Below are 23,865 nucleotides of genomic sequence, written 5' to 3' on the forward strand. Positions count from 1 at the left end.
CTGATGGTTCAACGCTTATTACTGAAAAAACTGCCATTCTCGCTCGCTGGGCAGAGCACTATAAACAGCTCTTAAACAGACATGGACAACAGCATTCTGGAGGACATCCCAGAGCTCCCACCAATGACAGAGATGGATGATCTGCCAATAGTTAGTGAAGTACAAGCGGCAGTGAACTCTCTCAAGAACAACAAAGCCGCAGGACCTGATGGAGTGCCTGGAGAAATTCTGAGAGCTGGGGGTGAGCCAGTTGTTCACTGCCTCCACTCATTCATCACTCATCTCATTCTCTCAAGCCGCTTTATCCTTCTACAGGGTCGCAGGCAAGCTGGAGCCTATCCCAGCTGACTACGGGCGAAAGGCTCATTCATCACTGCTGCCTGGAATTCTGGATGTATCCCTCAACAATGGAAAGACTCTGAGCTTGTGAGCATCTACAAGAAGAAGGGAGATAGCGCAGATTGTAGTAACAGCAGAGGCATCTCTCTTCTATTGTGTGCTGGGAAAGTACTCACAAGGATACTGCTGCTGAGACTAATCAAAACTGCAGCTGAATATGTACTACCAGAAAGCCAGTGTGGGTTTAGAAAAGACTGATGCACCACGGACATGATATTTGTAGCGAGGCAGATCCAGGAAAAATGCAGGGAACAACATCAAGACCTCTATATGGTCTTCATTGACCTTACTAAGGCCTTTGACACAGTGAATAGACCTCTGTTGTGGGAAGTGCTTAAGCGCTTTGGCTGCCCCAGCAAGTTCTTAGCTGTACTGAAGTCACTGCATGACGGAGCCGTGGTAAGGGTTTTGGGCGGAGGAGAAAAGTCTGATGCATTTCCTGTATGCACCGGTGTCAGGCAAGGCTGTGTGATTGCACCCGTGATCTTCAACTTGTTCCTTACTGCAGTGATGCTGGCAGCAAAGAACGACAAACCCAGAGGACTATGTCCCATTAACCTACAGACTTGACGGCAACCTGTTCAACCTGCGCAGACTCAGAGCACCAACAAAAGTCCAACAAGAGGCTATTCTCGAACTGCAGTATGCAGACGATGCTGCTGTTGCCAGTTGCACAGCTGAAGGAATGCAGAGGAGCCTCAATGCCCTGGACAATGCTTACACATGGGCTGGGCTCAGTATCAACATGAGGAAGACTGAAGTCATGAGTCAAAGAGCATCCCACACAGCCCCAACAAACTTCCAGATCAAGAACACCACACTGAAGAACGTGCACTCCTTCATCTACCTTGGATCAACGCTGAATGCCAACTGCGACATAACAGATGAAGTACAACTGCATATAGGACTAGCATCTGCATCCTTTGGTAAACTTGCAAGTAAAGGCTTCCTAAACAGAAACCTGACAATCAAGACCAAGATTGCTGTCTACAGGGCGGTCTGCCTCTCAATCTTGCTGTACGCCAGCGAAACGTGGACTCAATACAGACACCACATTCGCACCCTCGAACACTTCCATACCCATTGCCTCCAGAGAATACTGGGCCTCAAGTGGTGGCACAAGGTCCCTCATATAGAGATCTGACATAGGGCCAACATTGAGCTGCTAGAGACCATACTCCTGCACAGGCAGCTCAGATGGGTCGGACACACCGTCCGCATGCCAGAAGAGTAAAACACCATCAGCCAGTCCAACCACGTATGTGATGTGTGCGGCCGAGTCCTTGCCGCCCGAATTGGACTGATCAGTCATCAAAGAACTCACCAAGAGAGAGACGACATGGAGTGACGTCATCATCGATATCGATGGACAGCCTTAAGCAAGTAAGTCTTCCATCTTTAAAATGAGGACAAGAAGAACTGCAGCAGAAGAGTCACTCCATCTGTAAAAATATATTCAAGATGGGAAGATGAGAGGGAATGGAGGGAGATGTGATTTGGTAATATTATACCTTTATTGCAATGATGGGCTGCAGAAAATTCTTGCAGGTCACAAGCCTCGGCAAGTGCGAGAGAGAAAGAAAAGAAGAAAAAATAAATGGGGGAGAGAGACAGAGCAGGAGGGAGGAAGCATAAATTAATGTCAGTTTGGCAGCCTCCACTCCATTCATCTCTGAGATATGACATGATCATTAAATTCAAAACATTTTCTTTAAATAAGAGAGAAGGCTTTAACGCTGAGGCTCCCACCCAGATAGCAGAGGGTCGTTGATTCGACGTGGAATCATCGGCATGTTCTTCGACCTATACGCCGTCGAATCACCGACGTTGATTCAACACCGCTTTGCTCATACGAGTTTCCGTTGAAACGACGTTGAAAAGTGGCTGGTGGTCGACAGAGAATAGACCCCCTTTCACCCTTTATTCAACTACGTATTTCGGTCGATTTATAGTTGAATTTTCGGCGATGATTCATCCAACTTTACTTCCTGTTTTATGTACAACAGGAAGGCTACAAATTAAGCAAAACAGGCTAAATTAAACTAGCTAACAATAAAGCATCGGGGCTCTTGCCTAGGATGAACACACACATGCATACTTCAACCATGAAAGTGAAACTTAATTTATATCAATGTGCGTAGGCTACGTCCTGTTTAATGTACAACAGGATATAAAAATGCATGCAACAATGCACCTCTCCTAATGTTTGTCAAGCTATCTAATGAGGCATAACTTTTAACATTTATAAGGAACAGAACACACTTGAACAAGTTCTTAGAAACATTTTATGATTTATTTATAATTGTGGCCTATTCCTCCTGCGGCGCAGACCTGTACATGGAAACAGAAAAACATAACCAAAATTAATTTGATGCAGCATTGATAAAGAAAGTCAGCAGTAGGCTATGGGTTTCTAAATGCCACCCTACCTCATTATTTGGACATGGGGAAAAACTATATTTAAAATCCAAAGAGGGATGGAGGGAGGAAAATTAAAACAAAAGAAATAAATGAAATATAGAGTAGAGTATATTTGATAAAATTAAGGATGTTTTTATTCAGTAAACATTTAAAAAAATGTTCTACAACACTCTAGCCTAGTGACTTACCAGTAACAAAATAGACTTGAAGTATTCAGATCCGCTCTGCATAAAGCAGCTAAATCCTCTCTCTGTCTCCTGGCAGAAAGCTCCTTGGTTTGCTTGTGTCTCAATCACAGCTGGTATTCTGTAGAAAGACTTCTTTTCACCTTTCCCATCAGCTTTGTTAGAACCCTAACACAGCACAAAAGTTTACCATTGTAGGTTTATGATAAACCAAGTGCCTCGTGGGTTCACATACCGCGCGCTGCCTTTATTTCCCCCAAATCACGAGTTTGTTGGTCTTCCGATGTGGCGCAGGGTTTGTTTACTTCCGGTTTCGGGTGACGTCAGTGAAAGGGGTCTAATGGGGGCATTACCGCCACCCACTGGATTGGGGTGTAAAGCAGTCTGAACAAAACGTGTAAACATAAACATAGGAGAAATGAACCCGTTTTTCTAACTCGTCCTCACTTAGTCTACTTTTCTTTTTTGATTAGTCTGGATTTGATATTGTAAATTTAAATGTGAATCAATGTATATTCATCGGACATGAACAAATGAATAAATCTTGAGTAATCTTGAGGGGCGTGTGTGTCCGGGGCGCGGTGTCGCGGGGGGGGGGGATCGAACGAACCCTCCGATCCCCCCTGGCTACGGGCCAGAATTTGCTCATCCTACCAATGTTGAAAACTGGCCGGCAAAAGTGACGATGGTTCAACGTCGTATATTCAACCTTCTCTGACGGTCGACAGATCAACCTTTACCCACGTTGATTCAACGGTGATAAATCGACCCTCTCAGACGGCGGAGAAATCGACGTTTCACGGCGCCGTTTCAACGTTGATTTTCTGACGTACGACGGAAACCGACCATTCTGACCAAAACTCTACGTCGTTTCAACGACCCTCTGCTATCGGGGCAGCAACTGTATCTGTAATTTAGGATTTAACAAGGACGATGATTGAACAGTGTGTCACAACCAGACTTTCTTATTTGCACTGTTGTTTCACATGCAAATTCCATCCGTGATAAGAGAAGACCTCTGAGGTTCTCCATTTTAATGTAAACTGAATGACGCTAGCGTGAAAAGCTGAAATTTGAGGCCAGATTGCGAGATTTTACGATGCAGTAAAGCTACATTTTTACTATGCAGTAAAGCTGGTCATTTTTATTTGAATGCAGAGACAGAAGACTGGAGAATTTGCTTGAATCAAAGCTGCTAAATGATTGAATGGGTTTGGGAACAACAATAAAACAATAACGGTGTCAGACGTCTTTCATCGCTCCTCGATGATGTTTCTCATCCACTGTTCCGATTCCCAGGGTCATTCAAAGCCTCAGCACTGATTCAGTTCAGGAAAAGTCTTTCTGTTTTCTGAATTCAGTGTTGCGAGTCAGAACGGTTCGTTCACATACGCTGTGTTTGGTGTGTTTGGGTGGATCCCTGGTGTGTTCTCCAGCTCCATGTGGTTCTTTAGTTAGTAGAACTTGTGTGAGTGAGGTTCTCAGTGTCTGTCATTTCCAAGTGAAAGTGATTTGACTCTGAATTGACTTTACTGCAGGAAGTGACTCAAACATGGTGTGTGTTTTTGGGTTTCAGTGGCTTTTTTTTGTAAGCTGTTAAACTGAGCTAAAAAACAGGGATGTAGTGCTGCAGAAATGCCATCTGCTCTGGAGATTTGAAGAAAACAATCTCTGGACATAAACTGTTTTAAACCAGTTCTTCATCTCATCACCTCAGCGTTTATTTAGCACTGACTCCATGCTCTCTGTGCTTGGTTGATTTTTTTTTTGTGACTTCCACACACTGTGTTTTTCTGACTGATGAATGACAGTTTTATGAGAACATTTTCAGCCTCAGACAAAATGCTGTATTTTTTGGTTTATTTATGTTTGGTGTGAAAACGAACCAAACAGAAAACAAATCAAATGAAATTTTCAAACTTTATTTCTCATATTAACTTTATATGTAAACCCATTTATTCTTTCTTTATGAGATGTGTGGCAGCGGGGGCGTGGTCAAGCATCGGTCTGTGACAGGAGGGCGGAGTCAGGGAAGGTAAGTGGCAGAATCACTACACCGGTCATTAATTAATGTTTGTGTGTCTTCCCAGTGACCGCGCCCTATTTAAGGAGAGAGAACGAGAGCAGAGGGAGCTCTCTCCTCAACCAGATGACTGATGTGTGTGCGTGTGTCTGGGTGTGTGTGTGAGAGAGAGTGCATAGGCTGAAAAGCTGAATAAAGCCAGTTTTGTGAATTCAGTTCTGTCCTGCCGTCCTTCTGTGCTCCACCCACCTACATAAACTGTCACAGTGGTGCTGAAACCTGGGAGCTGAGCACGGAAGAGAACAGCCCCATGGAGTCCTCCACCTTTGCCGACCTGATCCACACCCTCACCACGGCCCAACAGAGCCAGCACCAGGTGCTGCTCGCCCTCCAAAAGGAGCAAGAACAACGGTTCGAGGCCCTGGTGCTGGCGCAACAGGAAGATCGTCGGGCGTTCCGGCAGCTCCTCGCATCGGCGGGGTCCACCATCTCCACTGCCGCGGGCCCTTCCCCCCTCACCCTCATGAAGATGGGCCCGCAGGATGACCCCGAGGCATTCATCACGCTCTTTGAGCAGGTAGCGGAGACCTCGGGGTGGCCGGTGGAACAGTGCGTGGCGCGCCTCCTCCCCCTGCTAACAGGAGAGGCGCAGCTGGCCGCGCTACAGCTCCCCGCCGACCGCCGGCTGGCCTACGCGGACCTTCGCTGGGCTGTCCTCCAGCATGTGGGATGCACCCCTGAGCAACAACGTCAGCGCTTCCGCGCTTTGCGCTTGGAGGAAGTCGGTCGGCCGTTCGCGTTTGGCCAGCAACTTCGGGACGGCTGCTGGCAGTGGTTGAGGGCCGACAACCGCGATGCTGAGGGACTCATCGACCAGGTGGTACTGGAGCAGTTCATCGCGCGCTTACTAGCGGGAACCGCAGAGTGGGTCCAGTGCCACCGCCTGGTGTCGCTGGATCAGGCAATCGAGCTGGCGGAGGACCATTTGGCGGCTGTCCCGACAGCAGGACAGCAGACGACCTCTTCTCTTCTCTCTCTCTCTCTCTCTCTCTCTCTCCCCTCCTCATGTGTCTCCTCCTTGCCCCATTCCCCCACCGCGGAGGCGGGGGCCGGCGCCACCCCAGCCGGCCCGCCGCACCCGCAGTGCCCTCCCGTGTCTCCCCTCTGTGTCTGTCTCTCCCCCCCCTCAGGTGAGTGAGCCCCAGAGCACTAGTGCAGAGAGGAAGCCCGGGCCGGTTTGCTGGCGCTGCGGGGAGCCGGGCTACCTCCAACAGCAGTGCTCGGTAATGGAGGTGGGCGCAGTGGTTCAGATCCCCGACGCGCCAGGAGCCGCCCTCGATCGGGCTGGAGCGTATCGCATACCGGTAAGTATCCAAGGGGATACATATCAGGCGTTGGTGGAGTCTGGCTGCAATCAGACCTCAATCCACCAAAGCCTGGTGCAAGACGAGGCATTGGGGGGTGCACAGGGGGTGAAGGTGTTGTGTGTGCATGGGGATGTTCACAGCTACCCTTTGGTGTCGGTCCACATTTTTTTCAGAGGGGAAAAATTTAGAGTAAAGGCAGCGGTTAATCCTCGCCTCACCCACTCGATAATTTTGGGGACTGATTGGCCGGGATTTCAGGATTTAATGACACATTTAGTGAAGAGTGGGTCCTGCCATTTAACAGAGGGAGGTCCCGGTGTCGCGTTGATGGGAGCAGCTGTCACAGAGCCGTCTACATCAGCTCCGCGTCAGAGTGAGGAGCCGTTGGCTCCTCCTCTCTCTGTTGGAAAATCCCTCGTGGATTTTCCATTAGAGCAGTCGCGATACGAGACTCTGTGGCATGCGTTTGACCAAGTGAGAGTAATCGATGGGCAAATGCTCGAGCCAAACGCCACCCCGTCCTTCCCCTACTTCGCAATTATGAAGGATAGATTATACCGAGTGACGCAGGACACTCAGACTAAAGAGCGAGTCACACAGCTTTTAATTCCGAAGAGCCGCCGGGAATTGGTATTCCAGGCGGCTCACTTTAATCCCATGGCTGGACACTTAGGGCAGGATAAAACACTAGCCCAAATAATGTCCCAGTTCTATTGGCTGGGGATTCGCGGCGATGTCCGTAGGTGGTGTACGGCGTGCCGCGAATGCCAGTTAGTAAATCCAGCGGCCATTCCAAAAGCGCCTTTGTGCCCTCTACCGTTAATCGAGACCCCGTTCGAAAGAATTGGGATGGATCTCGTCGGGCCATTAGATTGGTCAACACGAGGGTACCGCTTTATATTAGTGTGGCAGCGGGGGCGTGGTCAAGCGCCGGTCTGTGACAGGAGGGCGGAGTCAGGGAAGGTGAGTGGCAGAATCACTACATCTGAGAGCAATTAACCTGTTTGTGTGTCTTCCCAGTGACCGCGCCCTATTTAGGGAGGGAGAGCGAGAGCAGAGGAGATCTCTCCCGAACCAGACACCTGATGTGTGTGTGCGTGTGTGTCTGTGCCCAACATATTGTGTTAGACTGAAAAGTGTAACAATAAAACTATTTGTTGAACCTGATCTCTGTCCTGCCGTCCTCTGTGCTCCACCCCTCCATAAGAGCCGCTACAGTGGTGCCGAAACCCGGGAAAATTGGAGCACAGCAGCCTAACAGCCCCATGGAGTCCTCCCCGTTCGCCGAACTGGTCCACGCCCTCGCCACGGCCCAGCAACGCCAGCACCAGGCGCTACTCACCCTCCGAAAGGAGCAAGAAGATAGTTTTTTGTTTCTTTTTTATCAGACATCTAGTTTTTGGGTTTCTTTACCTGACATGTTTCGACGTACGACTGTCGTCTTCCTCAGAGTGTCACCGGATGTTATTGGTGACGCATCTTTTATCAGCTGATGATTCCGAAGGCGTGGCCTTCCTGTCTGAATTGACAAGTCGGTCACGCCTTCTACTGTCAGTAATGCCAGAGTCATCCGCACAGAAGATAATAAACATCAGTGCTGGATCAGGGAGGCCATATAGATCCGTAAGCGAAGCCCGAGGACCTTCAACCGAGATGAGGGAGCATACATGCTCTCCCATACCTGGAGTGCCATCTTGCAGGGGACGAACTGACAGTAGAAGGCGTGACCGACCTGTCAATCCAGACAGGAAGGCCACGCCTTCGGAATCATCAGCTGATAAAAGATGCGTCACCAATAACATCCGGTGACACTCTGAGGAAGACGACAGTCGTACGTCGAAACATGTCAGGTAAACAAACCCAAAAACTAGATGTCTGATAAAAAAGAAACAAAAAACTAACTATATTTAATATAAGACATAATGAATGTAATCGAAAGATTAAGAATAAGTTATGTAGACGAAAGCATCAAGGAGTTTCACCGCATAGAGAGATTGACATGAAAACGGGCACGCTACAGGAATCACCTGAGATTCAATCTGCGCTGCCGGGATGAGGAAGTCGTACCGGCCAGCCTGAACATCAAGAACCCAATTCCAACCAGAAACGCGGAAAAGATGATCAGGAAAGTGTGGATGACTCTGGTAAAAGAATGGATACGGTGCACAACGGACAAACTAAATAATATCAACAGCGAACTACATAGGGAGATGGAAACTTTCAAACGCCGGTTTCCCCAAAACAAGGAAATGGAATTAGCATTACACGGACACTTGGCAGACATACACGAACAGGAATTCACCATGACAAAAACCCGACAAATACGAAAACTGGACAAACTCATCGCACAGAAAAAGAAGGCAGAACCGGAGCACGCACACATCAATGACAAATGGATTCATAATATATCAAGGTACAAACTCTCACAAGCAGAACGCAGTATATTAGCAAAAGGACTCAACTACGCTGTCACACCGAACAATATACCTCATGATGATTTCATTCTGGCAACTGAATTAGCATGTGAGAAAATACAGGATCAGGGACAAAAAGCAGCACTAAGAAACGCAATAGCTGGTATATTGAAAACGGCCAAACCACCACCCAGTAACATCACCAAACAGGAAGCCAAAGCCATGAGAACATTAGCTAAAAATAAAGACATCACAATCCTCCCAGCAGATAAAGGCAGGACAACAGTTATTATGGACACTGATGAATATGAACGAAAAATGATTGAATTACTCAGTGACAACGCATTTGAAATATTAAAAAAAAGACCCAACAGAAGACAAGAAAAAGAAACTTTAAGCACTACTCAAACCACTACTCGATGAAAATAAAATAGATAAGCAGGCATACAATCATTTAGTACCCACAGCCAACGTCATCCCCAGGATTTACGGCACACCAAAAATACACAAACCAGGAACACCATTACACCCCATAGTAGATAGCATTGGTTCAGTCACATACAACTTATCAAAAGCACTCACCGAAATAATTAAACCATTACTAGGACTCACAGACCAACACTGCAAAAACTCAAAACAACTGGCAGAAGAACTAAAAAACATCAAAATGCAGCAAGACGAAGTTTTCATATCACACGACGTCATATCTCTTTTCATCAGAACACCCACGGAAGCCACCATACAGATAGTACAAGAAAAATTAAAAACATACAGGACGCTCAAGAAAAGCACAAACCTCACTGTACAAGACATCACTCAGCTCCTTCAATTCATCGCCACATCCACATACTTTCAGTTCAGGAATACAATTTACAGACAAAAGGAAGGTTTTGCCATGGGAGACCCACTATCAGCCATCATGTGCGGCTTTTTCATGGAAGATCTGGAACAGAAAGCACTCACTACAATACCAGCAGAATACAGGCCAACACTCTGGAAACGTTACGTGGATGACATATTAGAAAAAGTTAAGAGGGGACACACTCAACAACTCACCAACCATCTCAACACCATAGATAATACCGGTAATATAAAATTCACACATGAAGAAGAAACGGAGCAGTCAATAGCATTTTTGGATTTAAAAATACATCACACAGAAGATGGGGACATCAAAATAAAAGTACACAGAAAACCCACACACACTGACCAATATTTAAACTGGACTTCCGAACACCCCATAATGCACAAAATATCAGTAGTCAGAACATTACATGAACGCACAGCAATAATTACAGATCCACAGGACAAAGAACAGGAGGAACAACATATACAACACGCACTGAAGGCATGTCAATATCCACAATGGGCAATGTCCAAAGGGGTGGAACAGGTTAAGAACAACAAAACACAGAAGAAAGAGAAAAAACAAACTAACAAACAAGAACACAGGGGAGTAGTTACATTACCATACATTAGGGGAATAACTGAACGCATTCAAAGAGCAATGAGGAAACACAACATTAACACACCTGTCAAACCATACACAACACTCCGTCAGATCCTGGTTCATCCCAAAGACAGAATACATCCGGACAACAGATGCAACACCATATATGAGATTCCATGTCAATTATGCAATAAAACTTACATTGGGGAGACAGGAAGGAGTTTCAACATAAGAAAAAATGAACATAAGAAAGAGTGCGAAAAGGAGACAGCTATAAGACAAACCCGAACAATAAAAGAAAAGGCACAACAGGAAAATTATAAGTCAGCCATAACAGATCATTGCAAAAGGGAAAATCATATTATGGACTGGGGGAATGCCAGAGTCATCCGCACAGAAGATAATAAACATCAGCACTGGATCAGGGAGGCCATAGAGATCCGTAAGCGAAGCCCGAGGACCATCAACCGAGATGAGGGAGCATACATGCTCTCCCATACCTGGAGTGCCATCTTGCAGGGGACGAACTGACAGTAGAAGGCGTGACCGACCTGTCAATCCAGACAGGAAGGCCACGCCTTCGGAATCATCAGCTGATAAAAGATGCGTCACCAATAACATCGGGTGACACTCTGAGGAAGACGACAGTCGTACGTCGAAACAAGTCAGGTAAACAAACCCAAAAACTAGATGTCTGATAAAAAAGAAACAAAAAACTAACTATATTTAATATAAGACATAATGAACGTAATCGAAAGGAGCAAGAAGAGCGGTTCGAGGCCCTGGTGTTGGCCCAACAGGAAGATCGGGAGGCGTTCCGGCACCTCCTCGCATCGGCGGGGTCCACCAGCGCTCCAACCGCTGGCCCGTCTCCCCTCACTGTCACCAAGATGGGCCCGCAGGACGACCCCGAGGCATTCATCACGCTCTTCGAGCAAGTCGCCGAAGCCTCGGGGTGGCCGATGGAGCAGCGCGCAGCGCGCCTCCTCCCTCTGCTATCGGGAGAGGCACAGCTGGCCGCGCTACAGCTACCCACCGACCACCGGCTGGCCTATGCGGACCTCCGCCGGGCCGTCCTCCAGCGCGTGGGGCGCACTCCAGAACAGCAGCGCCAGAGCTTCCGCGTGTTGCGCTTGGAGGAAGTCGGCCGGCCGTTCGCGTTTGGCCAGCAGCTCCGGGACGCCTGCTGGCGGTGGCTGAGGGCCAACAACCGCGACGCCGAGGGAATCATCGACCAGGTGGTACTGCCACCGCCCGGCGTCGCTGGATCAGGCAGTCGAGCTGGCGGAGGACCATTTGGCAGCTGTCCCGGCGGCAGGACAGCAGATGGCATCTTCTCTTCTCTCCTCTTCTCTCTCTCTCCTCCTCCTCCTGGGTCCCATCCTCTCCCTGTTCCCCCACCGCGGAGGCGGGGGCCGGCACCACCCCAGCCGGCCCACTGCACCTGCGGTGCCCTCCCATTTCTCCCTTCTGTGTCTGTCTCTCCCCCACCTCAGGTGAGTGAGCCCCAGATCACCGGTGCAGAGGGAAAGCCCGGGCCGGTTTGTTGGCGCTGCGGGCAGCCGGGCCACCTTCAACAGCAGTGCACGGCGATGGAGGTGGGCACGGTGGTTCGGATCCCCAACACGCCAGAGGCCGCCCTCGATCGGGCCGGAGCGTATCGCATACCGGTGAGTATCCAAGGGGCTACATATCAGGCGTTGGTGGATTCTGGTTGTAATCAGACCTCAATTCGCCAAAGCCTGGTTCAAGATGAGGCATTGGGGGGAGCACAAGGGGTGAAGGTGTTGTGTGTGCACGGGGATGTTCACCGCTACCCTTTGGTGTCGGTCCACATTATTTTCAGAGGGGAAAAATTTATAGTGAAGGCGGCGGTTAATCCTTGCCTTACCCACTCTTTAATTTTGGGGACTGATTGGCCAGGATTTCGGGGTTTAATGACACGCCTAGTCAAGAGTGGGTCCTGCCATTTGACAGGGGGAGGTCCCGGTGTCGCTTTGGCGGGAGCAGCTGTCACAGAGCCGTCTACGTCATCTCCGCGTCAGAGTGAGGAGCCGCCAGCTCCTCCTCTCTCTCTTGGGGAATCCCTCGCGGATTTCCCACTAGAGCAGTTGCGAGACAAGACTCTGCGGCATGCGTTTGACCCAGTGAGAGTAATCGATGGTCAAACGCTCCAGCCGAACGCCACCCCGTCCTTCCCCTACTTCGCGATTATGAAGGATAGATTATACCGGGTGACGCAGGACACTCAAACTAAAGAGCGAGTCACACAGCTTTTAATTCCAAAGAGCCGCCGGGAATTGGTATTCCAGGCGGCTCACTTTAATCCCATGGCTGGACACTTGGGGCAGGATAAAACACTAGCCCGAATAATGGCCCGATTCTATTGGCTGGGGATTCGCGGCGATGTCCGTCGGTGGTGTACGGCATGCCGCAAATGCCAGTTAGTAAATCCAGCGGCCACTCCAAAAGCGCCTTTGCGCCCTCTTCCATTAATCGAGACCCCATTTGAGAGAATTGGGATGGATCTCGTCGGGCCATTAGATCGGTCAGCACGAGGGTACCGCTTTATATTAGTTCCAGTGGACTATGCAACGCGATACTCGGAAGCCGTGCCTCTGTGCAATATCTCAGCACGCAGTATTGCAGAGGCGCTCTTCCGCGTCATCTCCTGAGTTGGAATCCCGAAAGAGATTCTGACTGATCAAGGCACTACGTTTATGTCACGAACACTGCGCGAACTGTATGGGTTATTGGGGATTAAGCCGATCCGCACCAGCGTGTATAACCCACAAATGGATGGTTTAGTGGAACGGTTCAACCGCACCCTCAAAAATATTATTAAAAAATTCGTAAGTGAGGACGCACGTAATTGGGATAAGTGGCTCGAACCCTTGCTGTTCTCAGTGCGAGAGGTTCCCCAAGCCTCCACGGGGTTCTCCCCATTCGAATTATTATATGGGTGTAAGCCGTGCGGCATGCTGGACGTGCTGCGGGAAAATTGGGAGGAGGGACCTTCACAAAGCAAGAACGAAATTCAGTATGTTATGGACCTGCGCGCAAAATTCCATACGCTCACCCACCTAACTCAGGAGAATTTGCGGCAGACCCAGGAACGGCAAGCCCGCCTGTACAACAAGGGTACGCGCCTTAGAGAGTTCACACCGGGAGATAAGGTACTTGTACTGTTGCCCACGTCGAGCTCCAAATTGATCGCCAAGTGGCAAGGACCCTTTGAGGTCACACGGCGAGTCGGGGACATCGACTATGAGGTGAGGCGAACGGACAGGGGTGGGGCGCTACAGATTTACCACCTCAATCTCCTTAAACTCTGGAATGAGGAGGTCCCCGTGGTGTTGGTGTCAGTGGTTCCAGAGAAGGCGGATCTGGGGCCGGAGGTTCAAAAAGGGACATTGGCATCACGTACCTCTCCGGTCCCCTGTGGAGACCACCTCTCCCCGACCCAACTCACGGAGGTCGCCCAGTTGCAGACCGAGTTTTCGGATGTGTTCTCGCCCCTGCCCGGTCGCACTAACCTCATAGAGCACCACATAGAGACGCCCCCGGGGGTGGTAGTGCGTAGCCGCCCTTACAGGCTACCCGAACACAAAAAAAAGGTGGTTCGGGAAGAACTTCAGACCATGCTCGAAATGGGCATCGTCGAGGAGTCCCACAGTGACTGGAGCAGCCCGGTGGTCTTGGTACCCAAGGCCGACGGGTCGGTCCGGTTCTGTGTGGACTATAAAAAAGTCAATGCGGTGTCTAAATTCGCCGTGTACCCAATGCCTCATATTGATGAGTTGCTCGATCGACTAGGCACGGCTCTCTTTTATTCGACACTGGATTTGACGAAGGGATATTGGCAGATCCCCTTGACTCCACTATCCCGAGCAAAAACAGCCTTTTCCACACCATTTGGTTTACACCAATTCGTCACACTTCCGTTTGGGCTGTTTGGGGCACCCGCGACGTTTCAGCGGCTGATGGATAGGGTCCTCCGCCCCCATGCCACCTATGCGGCCGCGTATCTAGATGATATAATCATCTATAGTAATGACTGGCCGAGGCACCTTGAACATCTGAGGGCCGTCCTTAGGTCGCTGAGGCGAGCGGGGCTCACAGCTAACCCAAAGAAGTGTGCGATTGGGCGGGTGGAAGTACGGTATCTGGGCTTCCACTTGGGCAACGGGCAGGTGCGTCCCCAAATTAATAAGACTGCAGCGATTGCGGCCTGCCCGAGGCCCAAGACCAAAAAGGGGGTGAGAGAGTTCCTGGGGCTGGCTGGCTATTATCGTAGGTTTATACCTAATTATTCGAATGTCACCAGCCCGCTGACTGATCTCACTAAAAAGGGGGCACCAGATCCGGTCCAGTGGACGGAGCAATGCCAGCGGGCTTTTTCTGGGGTAAAGGCTGCACTGTGTGGGGGGCCACTTCTACACTCCCCTGACTTTTCTCTCCCCTTTATGTTGCAGACCGATGCGTCGGACAGAGGGCTGGGGGCGGTTTTGTCCCAGGAGGTGGAGGGGGAGGACCGCCCTGTCCTGTATATCAGCAGGAAGCTGTCGGTGCATGAGGGGCGTTACAGCACCATAGAGAAAGAGTGTTTGGCCATCAAGTGGGCGGTTCTCGCCCTCCGGTACTACCTGCTGGGGCGTCCTTTCACCCTCTGTTCGGACCACGCGCCCCTCCAGTGGCTCCACCGCATGAAAGATGCCAATGCGCGGATCACCTGTTGGTATCTGGCGCTCCAACCCTTTAATTTCAAGGTGGTCCACAGGCCGGAGGCGCAGATGGTCGTGGCGGACTTCCTCTCCCGTCAAGGGGGGGGCGGGAGTCGGCTGCAGGCCGGACGGCCGCCCGGCCTGAGTCAGGCGGTGGGGGTATGTGGCAGCGGGGGCGTGGTCAAGCGCCGGTCTGTGACAGGAGGGTGGAGTCAGGGAAGGTAAGTGGCAGAATCACTACACCTGAGAGCAATTAACCTGTTTGTGTGTCTTCCCAGTGACCGCGGCCTATTTAGGGAGGGAGAGCGAGAGTAGAGGAGATCTCTCCCAAACCAGACACCTGATGTTTGTGTGCGCGTGTGTCTGTGCCCAACATATTGTGTTAGACTGAAAAGTGTAACAATAAAACTATTTGTTGAACCTGATCTCTGTCCTGCCGTCCTCTGTGCTCCACCCCTCCGTAAGAGCCGCTACAATTAGTTCTGGTGGACTATGCAATGCGATACCCGGAAGCAGTGCCTCTTCGCAATATCTCAGCACACAGTATTGCGGAGGCACTCTTCCGCGTTATCTCCCGAGTTGGAATCCCGAAAGAGATTCTGACTGACCAAGGCACCTCGTTATGTCACATACACTGAGCGAACTGTATGGGTTGTTGGGTATTAAGCCGATCTGCACCAGTGTGTATCACACACAAACGGATGGTTTAGTTGAACGATTCAATCGCACCCTCAAGAACATAATTAAAAAATTCTTAAGTGAGGACGCACGTAATTGGGATAAATGGCTCGAACCCTTGCTCTTTGCAGTGCGAGAGGTCCCCCAAGCCTCCACGGGGTTCTCCCCATTTGAATTGTTATACGGGTGTAAGCCGCGCGGCATTCTAGATGCGCTGCGGGAAAACTGGGAGGAGGGACCTTCACCAAGTAAAAACGAAATCCAATACGTTATTGACCTGCGCGCAAAACTCCACACACTCACGCACCTAACTCAGGAGAATTTGCGGCAGGCCCAAGAATGATAGACCCGCCTGTACAACAAGGGTATGCGCCTTAGGGAGTTCGCACCGGGAGATAAAGTTCTTGTACTGTTGCCCACATCGAGCTCCAAATTGGTCGCCAAGTGGCAAGGACCCTTTGAGGTCACACAGCGAGTCGGGGATGTTGACTATGAGGTGAGGTGAACGGATAGGAGTGGGGCGCTACAGATTTACCACCTCAACCTGCTCAAACTCTGGAACGAGGAGGTTCCCGTGGCGTTGGTGTCGGTGGTTCCGCAGAAGGCGGAGCTGGTGCCGGAGGTTCAAAAGGGAACATTGGCATCGCGCACCTCTCTGGTCCTCTGTGGAGACCACCTCTCCCCGACCCAACTCGCGGAGGTTGCCCAGTTGCAGACCGAATTTTCGGACGTGTTCTCGCCCCTGCCCGGCCGCACCTACCTCATAGAGCACCACATTGAGATGCCCCCGAGGGTGGTAGTGTGTAGCCGCCCTTACAGATTACCCGAGCACAAGAAGAAAGTGGTTCGGGAAGAACTTGAGGCCATGCTCGAAATGGGCATCGTCGAGGAGTCCCACAGTGACTGGAGCAACCCGGTGGTCTTGGTACCCAAGGCCGACGGGTTGGTCCGGTTCTGTGTGGACTATAGAAAAGTCAACGCAGTGTCTAAATTCGATGCGTACCCAATGCCTTGTATTGATGAGTTGCTCGATCGGCTAGGCACGGCTCATTTTTACTCGACACTGGGTTTAACAAAGGGTTATTGGCAGATCCCCTTGACTCCATTATCCCAGGAAAAAACGGCCTTTTCCACACCGTTCGGCTTACACCAATTCGTCACACTTCCTTTTGGGCTGTTTGTGGCGCCCGCTATGTTTCAGCGGCTGATGGATAGGGTCCCCCGCCCCCACGCCACCTATGTGGCCGCCTTCATCAATGACATTATTATCTATAGCAATGACTGGCCGAGGCACCTCAAACATCTGAGGGCCGTCCTTAGGTCGCTGAGGCGAGCGGGTCTCACAGCCAACCCGAAGAAGTGTGCGATTGGGCGGGTGGAAGTACGGTATCTGGGCTTCCACTTGGGCAACGGGCAGGTGCGTCCCCAAATTAATAAGATGGCAGCAATTGCTGCCTGCCTGAGGCCCAAGACCAAAAAGGGGGTGAGAGAGTTCCTGGGGCTGGCTGGCTATTATCGTAGGTTTATACCTAATTATTCGGACGTCACCAGCCCGCTGACTGATCTCACTAAAAAGGGGGCACCAGATCCGGTCCAGTGGATGGAGCAATGCCAGCGGGCTTTTTCTGGGGTAAAGGCTGCACTGTGTGGGGGGCCACTTCTACACTCCCCTGACTTTTCTCTCCCCTTTATGTTGCAGACCGATGCGTCGGACAGAGGGCTGGGGGCGGTTTTGTCCCAGGAGGTGGAGGGGGAGGACCGCCCTGTCCTGTATATCAGCAGGAAGCTGTCGGTGCATGAGGGGCGCTACAGCACCATAGAGAAAGAGTGTTTGGCCATCAAGTGGGCGGTTCTCGCCCTCCGGTACTACCTGCTGGGGCGTCCTTTCACCCTCTGTTCCGACCACGCGCCCCTCCAGTGGCTCCACCGCATGAAAGATGCCAATGCGCGGATCACCTGTTGGTATCTGGCGCTCCAACCCTTTAATTTCAAGGTGGTCCACAGGCCGGAGGCGCAGATGGTCGTGGCGGACTTCCTCTCCCGTCAAGGGGGGGGCGGGAGTCGGCTGCAGGCCAGACGGCCGCCCGGCCTGAGTCAGGCGGTGGGGGTATGTGGCAGCGGGGGCATGGTCAAGCACCGGTCTGTGACAGGAGGGTGGAGTCAGGGAAGGTAAGTGGCAGAATCACTACACCTGAGAGCAATTAACCTGTTTGTGTGTCTTCCCAGTGACCGCGGCCTATTTAGGGAGGGAGAGCGAGAGTAGAGGAGATCTCTCCCAAACCAGACACCTGATGTTTGTGTGCACGTGTGTCTGTGCCCAACATATTGTGTTAGGGCGCGGTCCCAGTGACCGCGCCCTATATGAGGAGGGAGAGCGAGAGCGAAAGGAGCTCCCCCAACCCGAAGACTGGTGTGTGTGTGTTAGACTGGGAGAGTGCATGTTTAACGCTGAAAAGTGTAAAATAAAACAGTCTGTCAAACCTTATCTCTGTCCTGCCGTCCTCTGTGCTCCACCCACCAACACAGAATCGTTACATAATCGTTTGCTCCTTTCCTACCATAGCTATGTAGAACTATATGTAGTTTACTGTAGGTAACTTACTATACAGTGAGCCCTATTTTTAGATATCCTTATTGTAAAGAACACCTCTCTTGGGAGACCCATAAACCATACAACAAATGCTCCACTACAGGCTGTTAACCCTACCCTCTTAGGATAGACTACTTCTGGCACACTGAATGGGTGTTGTTAACAGGTCTGGCTGTAATCACTTATCCTGACACTGATATAGCTTCCACCCTAACATAGTTATGCATCTTGGCACTGATTAACGTGAATCATTGAAATCACATTTGCAATGAAGTTTTGTTTATAATTTCAATCATTTTTGTGAGTGAACATATCCATATTAAGTCAATTGGATTAATTAATCTATATGACCATTTGAAAAGTAATCAGGAATGAAATGTTCTCTTGTTTAACAGATGACATATTGGTATGCTGTGGTTGAGTTCCTGGCTGAGGGTTCAATATCTGTCGTCCCCAGAGAATGGATTGAGAGTGACAAAGATGTAAGGAAAATTCAATAGGTGTACATTAATAATTTCAAGAATTGGGGCCCCTGTCATTCTAGTCACTTGTAAACTTGTTTTGGAAGTTGTTCATAGAATAACTTAGTTTTGTTTCTAAAGCCTTCAGAATTGTATTCTATAAAATCACATTTGATTTATACACAAAATCTTGCCTGCTAACCAAGTGTGTGCTCCAATGTTACTGGGATAAATTTTAAAAAATAATGAACACCCCCCCCCACACACTTTACGTTTGAAGGGTTTCTACAGCTACTGGCCTCGGGACAGACCCACAAGGAGAGCAGAGAAGAGGGAGCTGCCAGATAAGCAGAACCGGTCACGCTACCAAATCAATATAATGTCTTTTACAGGTCAGTTAAAATTTGTTTGGAAACATGATATTAACATGCAAATTGCACTTTAAGATGTTTACAGTATTATGTGCAGTTTCTGACATGATACTTAGGGCAATAATGCAAATAAATTTTACATTCACCTAAAGGCATGGACTGTAATCAAGTATGCAGCAAAAACACACAGTCAGCAATAAAAAGAAACCATATTTTTAAAAGCTTGTATTACATGCCATAAGCTCTATATTGACATTTTAAATAAAGTACCTAACACTCCAAAACATTTATTTTGCAGAGGACTATTCACAGGTGTTGCGGCGGGCAAAGAAGGCAGAGAACACGTCCAACCTGTCCACAGATGATGAGCCTCAGCAGCAACGTACCAAACGAAGGGCTAAACCAAATAAGAAATTCATGCAAGATGATGCATCTGAACAAAGTGGGGAAGGTAATTATTCTTTGTGTCAACTATTTTACACATCAACACAGCAAGCTCCAACATCATATCTGGCATATGCAAAATGTTGGTGAACTAGATGTAGGCTCAGTTATGGATATTAAAATGTAAATTACAGGGATGATCCTTTGAATAACACTGTTCTCTCTCAAATTGCAGCATTTGTCCAGGTACCTAGGAGTTCATCTGAATTGTCACTGTATTTAGTGATTTTTTTTTGCTCTCATTTACGGTTATCAAAGTAATCACTCTATCTCTTGATCTCTGTTTTCCTCCAGAGGGAACTGATGATAACGATGTTGCCCCCCCCTCCCCCCCCACCTAAGAGGCAGTTGACCAGTGCACCAGAGGTACCGGAAACACCTGCACCAAGGTCAAGGCCAGGAACATTGCCAACACCACCACAACTGAGTGAGAATCAATGTTTACACTAAAATGAGACCCATTAGGAATAACACCTTACTGACCCATTTTAATGTATTTTTATTAGATGTAGAATTGTCTCCCACCGATCTGTAAGACGCCTTCCCGTACTAAATCTGAAAGTTTAATTTGCAGCTGTATATTGTAAACAGTTGATTGCAACATGCAAGTATGTTAATTGCAATTAATTTATTCATTCAGGCAACAATGAAGCGAAGTCAGGGAAATGGCAGGGACATATCAGGAAATTTTGAAATATTACTTGAGTGGCAACCCTGTTATTGAATGTTAGTGTGGATCCTTTATAGGGTAATTTCATTCACTTTTTTAAACCATGGTTTAAAGCTGTGAAGGTTTAACTACCTCTTGATTTCAATCAAAAGATGACTTTGGTCAGTTATTTAGTACTGTTACAATATAAACTGATAAACATGCATCCTAATATGAATGTTTGGTGAAATTTAAAAACTAAATTGTTTCACAAAATTTATTCTGGAACAACATATGTAGACTACTTATTGTGGTATTTGGAATGTTTCATAAAGCTGTTCCACACTATTTCAGTTTGTTTTACTGTTACATGCATTCATTATGCAATCTATAGAAAAATTCACTTAGGTGGAATTTCTTTTTATCTCTTGGGAATATCATTCATCTCCAAGGTTTGCATATTACATTCATTAAAAACAAACAGTAAAATCTTACCATTAGCTTAATTAATTCCATTCATTCTGCATGATATTAATTGGTTTGCAAATTTGTCTCAGATACAGAGGACCTTGAAGAGCTGTTCAGGCCGAGGAGTACAGATACATGGCAAAATACCAGATCAGACAGTGAGTTCTATTCTTACTTACAAAAGAGACATGCTAGCATACACATTTTATGAAAAGATAGAAACACTACTTGAATAAATGACTTACATTTGTGATCTGTCAGTCTGAATATCTGTGTAGTGACATCCAGTACTAATAATATTACTAATTGATGTGTGGCATTTTATCATAAAATCCAACAATTTTTTAAAATTTATGTCTTTAATTCATAAATGCATAATGCTCACTCGTTTTTATGTGGCCCGTGACACTAACCATTTCCTTTTTATGTCTTTTTATAGATTATCAGAGAAAGGTTCTGATGCGCCTTGATGAAATTGTGCAGAATCAGAAGGTTCAGATGAATCTTTTGAAACAAATCGGCAAAAGGTTCAGCAGCAGGGCCTGATGATGATGTTATTGAAGACAAGTTGGAGGATCCTCTAACATCAACTGAAGAGTTAGACAGGTTCTGTGAAAAGCTGGCAGATCCAGCTCTAAGGAAGAATTTGGTAATTCTCATCTCATCTCATTATCTCTAGCCGCTTTATCCTTCTACAGGGTCGCAGGCAAGCTGGAGCCTATCCCAGCTGACTACGGGCGAAAGGCGGGGTACACCCTGGACAAGTCGCCAGGTCATCACAGGGCTGACACATAGACACAGACAACCATTCACACTCACATTCACACCTACGGTCAATTTAGAGTCACCAGTTAACCTAACCTGCATGTCTTTGGACTGTGGGGGAAACCGGAGCACCCGGAGGAAACCCACACGGACACGGGGAGAACATGCAAACTCCACACAGAAAGGCCCTCGCCGGCCCCGGGGCTCGAACCCAGGACCTTCTTGCTGTGAGGCGACAGTGCTAACCACTACACCACCGTGCCGCCCAAATTGGTAATTATATATTTATATTGATGAGATGCCAATGACAGATTACAGGCCACTTTGTTACATCGATAAAAATCAATGCTGCATTGGCCTATCCACAACATGTGATTTTAACCCTCAACTCTGTTCTTCTAACTATACTGTATGAAAGCAAATGCAGTAAATATGGTAGGGAACTATTAGTATGAAACATAACCAATATTATTATATCAACAAATTTTCATATGATTTTAATGAAATAAAAACATTTAGTCTGCATATATTTTCTTAACAAATTGTCCTGAAAGAATTTCGTTTATGTTTGTAGGTGACTTTATTGAGTGCTATCGGTGGGCGTGATGTGGGAGATACCATCCGAAGGATGATGAAAAAGTTGGGAACTTCCCAACTGTGGTCTCAGTTCAACATGAAAGGAAGGAAGAAGAAGCGGTCATTTGAGGCCCTGCCACTCAACAGAGTTATATATAGTATGTAGAAATAATTTATTCTCAGGAAATAATATTTACATTGCATTAATTCAGGCCTAAAGACCCAAAAGTATGAAATTAAACTGGTGAACAGCACTCAAGCAATATTGGTTAGTTTTTGCACTCTAAGTGGTGGTGAATTGGATTTTTGCCCACCTTTTAGCAACTAAGGCTCATGCAGCCCAAGAGACCTCCTGGGATAATGAGATGAAGGATGAAACGATCCCCAGACTCGGGTGTGAATCTACCACTCTGTCATGGGGGCTCACTTATATTATGCTCCAACTTATATGTACAGATGTATGGTTGGTAGGAGTTTCAGTGAATAAAGTTATTTTGATAAGCTGGTTTAAAGGATTGAAAGTTTGAAGAATTTGGTGAAATGATGGATACCAAAGATGAGGATGATGGTAAGCATTGGTTGATATACACTTTTCATTATAAGGGAAGCTGTTCTCTAACTCTGGCCAGTGGCCACTTGACCCTGCATGGTTCTCGGTCCGATGCTGATGATAAGATTAGCAACAGTTTAAATATGACAACATGAATCAAAATTGCAGACATTTAAGAAATTCTTGACTAAGTTTACCTGCAGAATAAACCTGAATTCTGCATATATAAATTCAGAAATAAATTCATTAAACATTACATAAATAATTATATCGACAATTTAAACACTTTGAGTACCTTAATTAATTGGGACTGGTTGTAATCAAGGTGTGTTATATATACTAACAAAAGCACGCAGAAAGAGCCACCCAAACTGTAAAGACCACAACATTGAGCTGCAAGTGGCAGAGACACTGAAGCGTGCCCCAAGCAAGAGGGGTGGATACCTCTTTCAGGTTAGTATTTGGTGAGGGTCTCGATTCCAATGACATGATGCTTGACTGGTATATTATTATGTAGTAAAACACATGACATGCTCATGGTTCTTCTTTAGTTTTGTGATATTCTAATGGAAATCTCTTCCGAGTTCAACATTACTATTTTTCTGTGATATTGCAAAATGCAAATGGGGTAATAAGTCTTCAAGATCTTCAATATTGATTGGATAAGAGAGTATTTTCTCATGTTCAGTGTAGAAAATTATCTGTACCTCTTGCAAAATATTTTATGTGTACATACATCATTTAATCTGACCATATAATGGTAAACAAGGATTTCCCAATTTATCATTGATTATAATTATATTTGCAGGCTCGCGCTGCTGTGGCTGCAACAACGAAGGAGACAACTACTGTACCAACCCACCATTCATCTGATTCAGAAACCAGAGACATCTGTTAGCTCTTTCAATGCTAGAGTTTCTATTATTGAATACTGGTTCACCATTAAATATTTTCAATAGCCAGAACAAAAATTATGGTTGTGTGTAAATATTGCAGTCAGTCTCTGTAGGTTTTTATGCCATTTTATGCGATTTTGTTTTTTGCTGAAATAAATGCACCGACTATGGAAAATATTGTTGCTTCTTCCATGTTTCCTGCATAATATTACTCAGGTTTTGTAAGGTAGTAGAAAGGATGTGAAAATGTAAGGTGGTGAGAACGTGCCCATATGAGTGTGAAAGTATCCATAGTGTAGTGGGAAGGTGCCCATAAGGTAGTGGGAAGGTGCCCATAAGGTAGTGGGAAGGTGGTGGGTACGTAATTTCTCTACGTAACTTTATGACATAGTAAAAATGTTGCTGGTAGTCCAGAATTTTACGTAGTAACTACA

At 47.5% G+C, this 23,865-nt stretch overlaps 1 protein-coding gene across 5 annotated transcripts in view; it reads left to right on the forward strand.

Annotated features, from left to right (window-relative positions):
- LOC132885878 (uncharacterized) overlaps nt 1–23,587 on the forward strand; it is a 38,607-nt gene extending 15,020 nt beyond the window's left edge. The window contains exons 3-12 of one of the 5 annotated variants that reach the window (XM_060920404.1): nt 4,979–5,040; nt 18,647–18,733; nt 18,993–19,104; nt 19,382–19,534; nt 19,822–19,954; nt 20,734–20,802; nt 21,084–21,293; nt 21,984–22,143; nt 22,885–22,988; nt 23,344–23,587. In XM_060920404.1, the coding sequence (XP_060776387.1) occupies nt 4,979–5,040; nt 18,647–18,733; nt 18,993–19,104; nt 19,382–19,534; nt 19,822–19,868 (461 nt within the window). In that variant the 3' untranslated portion in view covers nt 19,869–19,954; nt 20,734–20,802; nt 21,084–21,293; ... (1 more) ...; nt 22,885–22,988; nt 23,344–23,587. Of the gene's footprint in view, nt 1–4,978; nt 5,041–18,646; nt 18,734–18,992; nt 19,105–19,381; nt 19,535–19,821; nt 20,082–20,733; nt 20,803–21,083; nt 21,294–21,983; nt 22,144–22,306; nt 22,793–22,884; nt 23,175–23,343 lie in introns of those variants that run through there. The other 4 variants (XM_060920402.1, XM_060920400.1, XM_060920401.1 and 1 more) reach the window with 4 other exon arrangements.
- The last annotated feature ends 278 nt before the right edge of the window (nt 23,588–23,865 follow it).

The sequence above is a fragment of the Neoarius graeffei genome, chromosome 5, assembly GCF_027579695.1.
Source record: "Neoarius graeffei isolate fNeoGra1 chromosome 5, fNeoGra1.pri, whole genome shotgun sequence".
In the NCBI taxonomy this organism is placed as follows: Eukaryota; Metazoa; Chordata; class Actinopteri; order Siluriformes; family Ariidae; genus Neoarius; species Neoarius graeffei.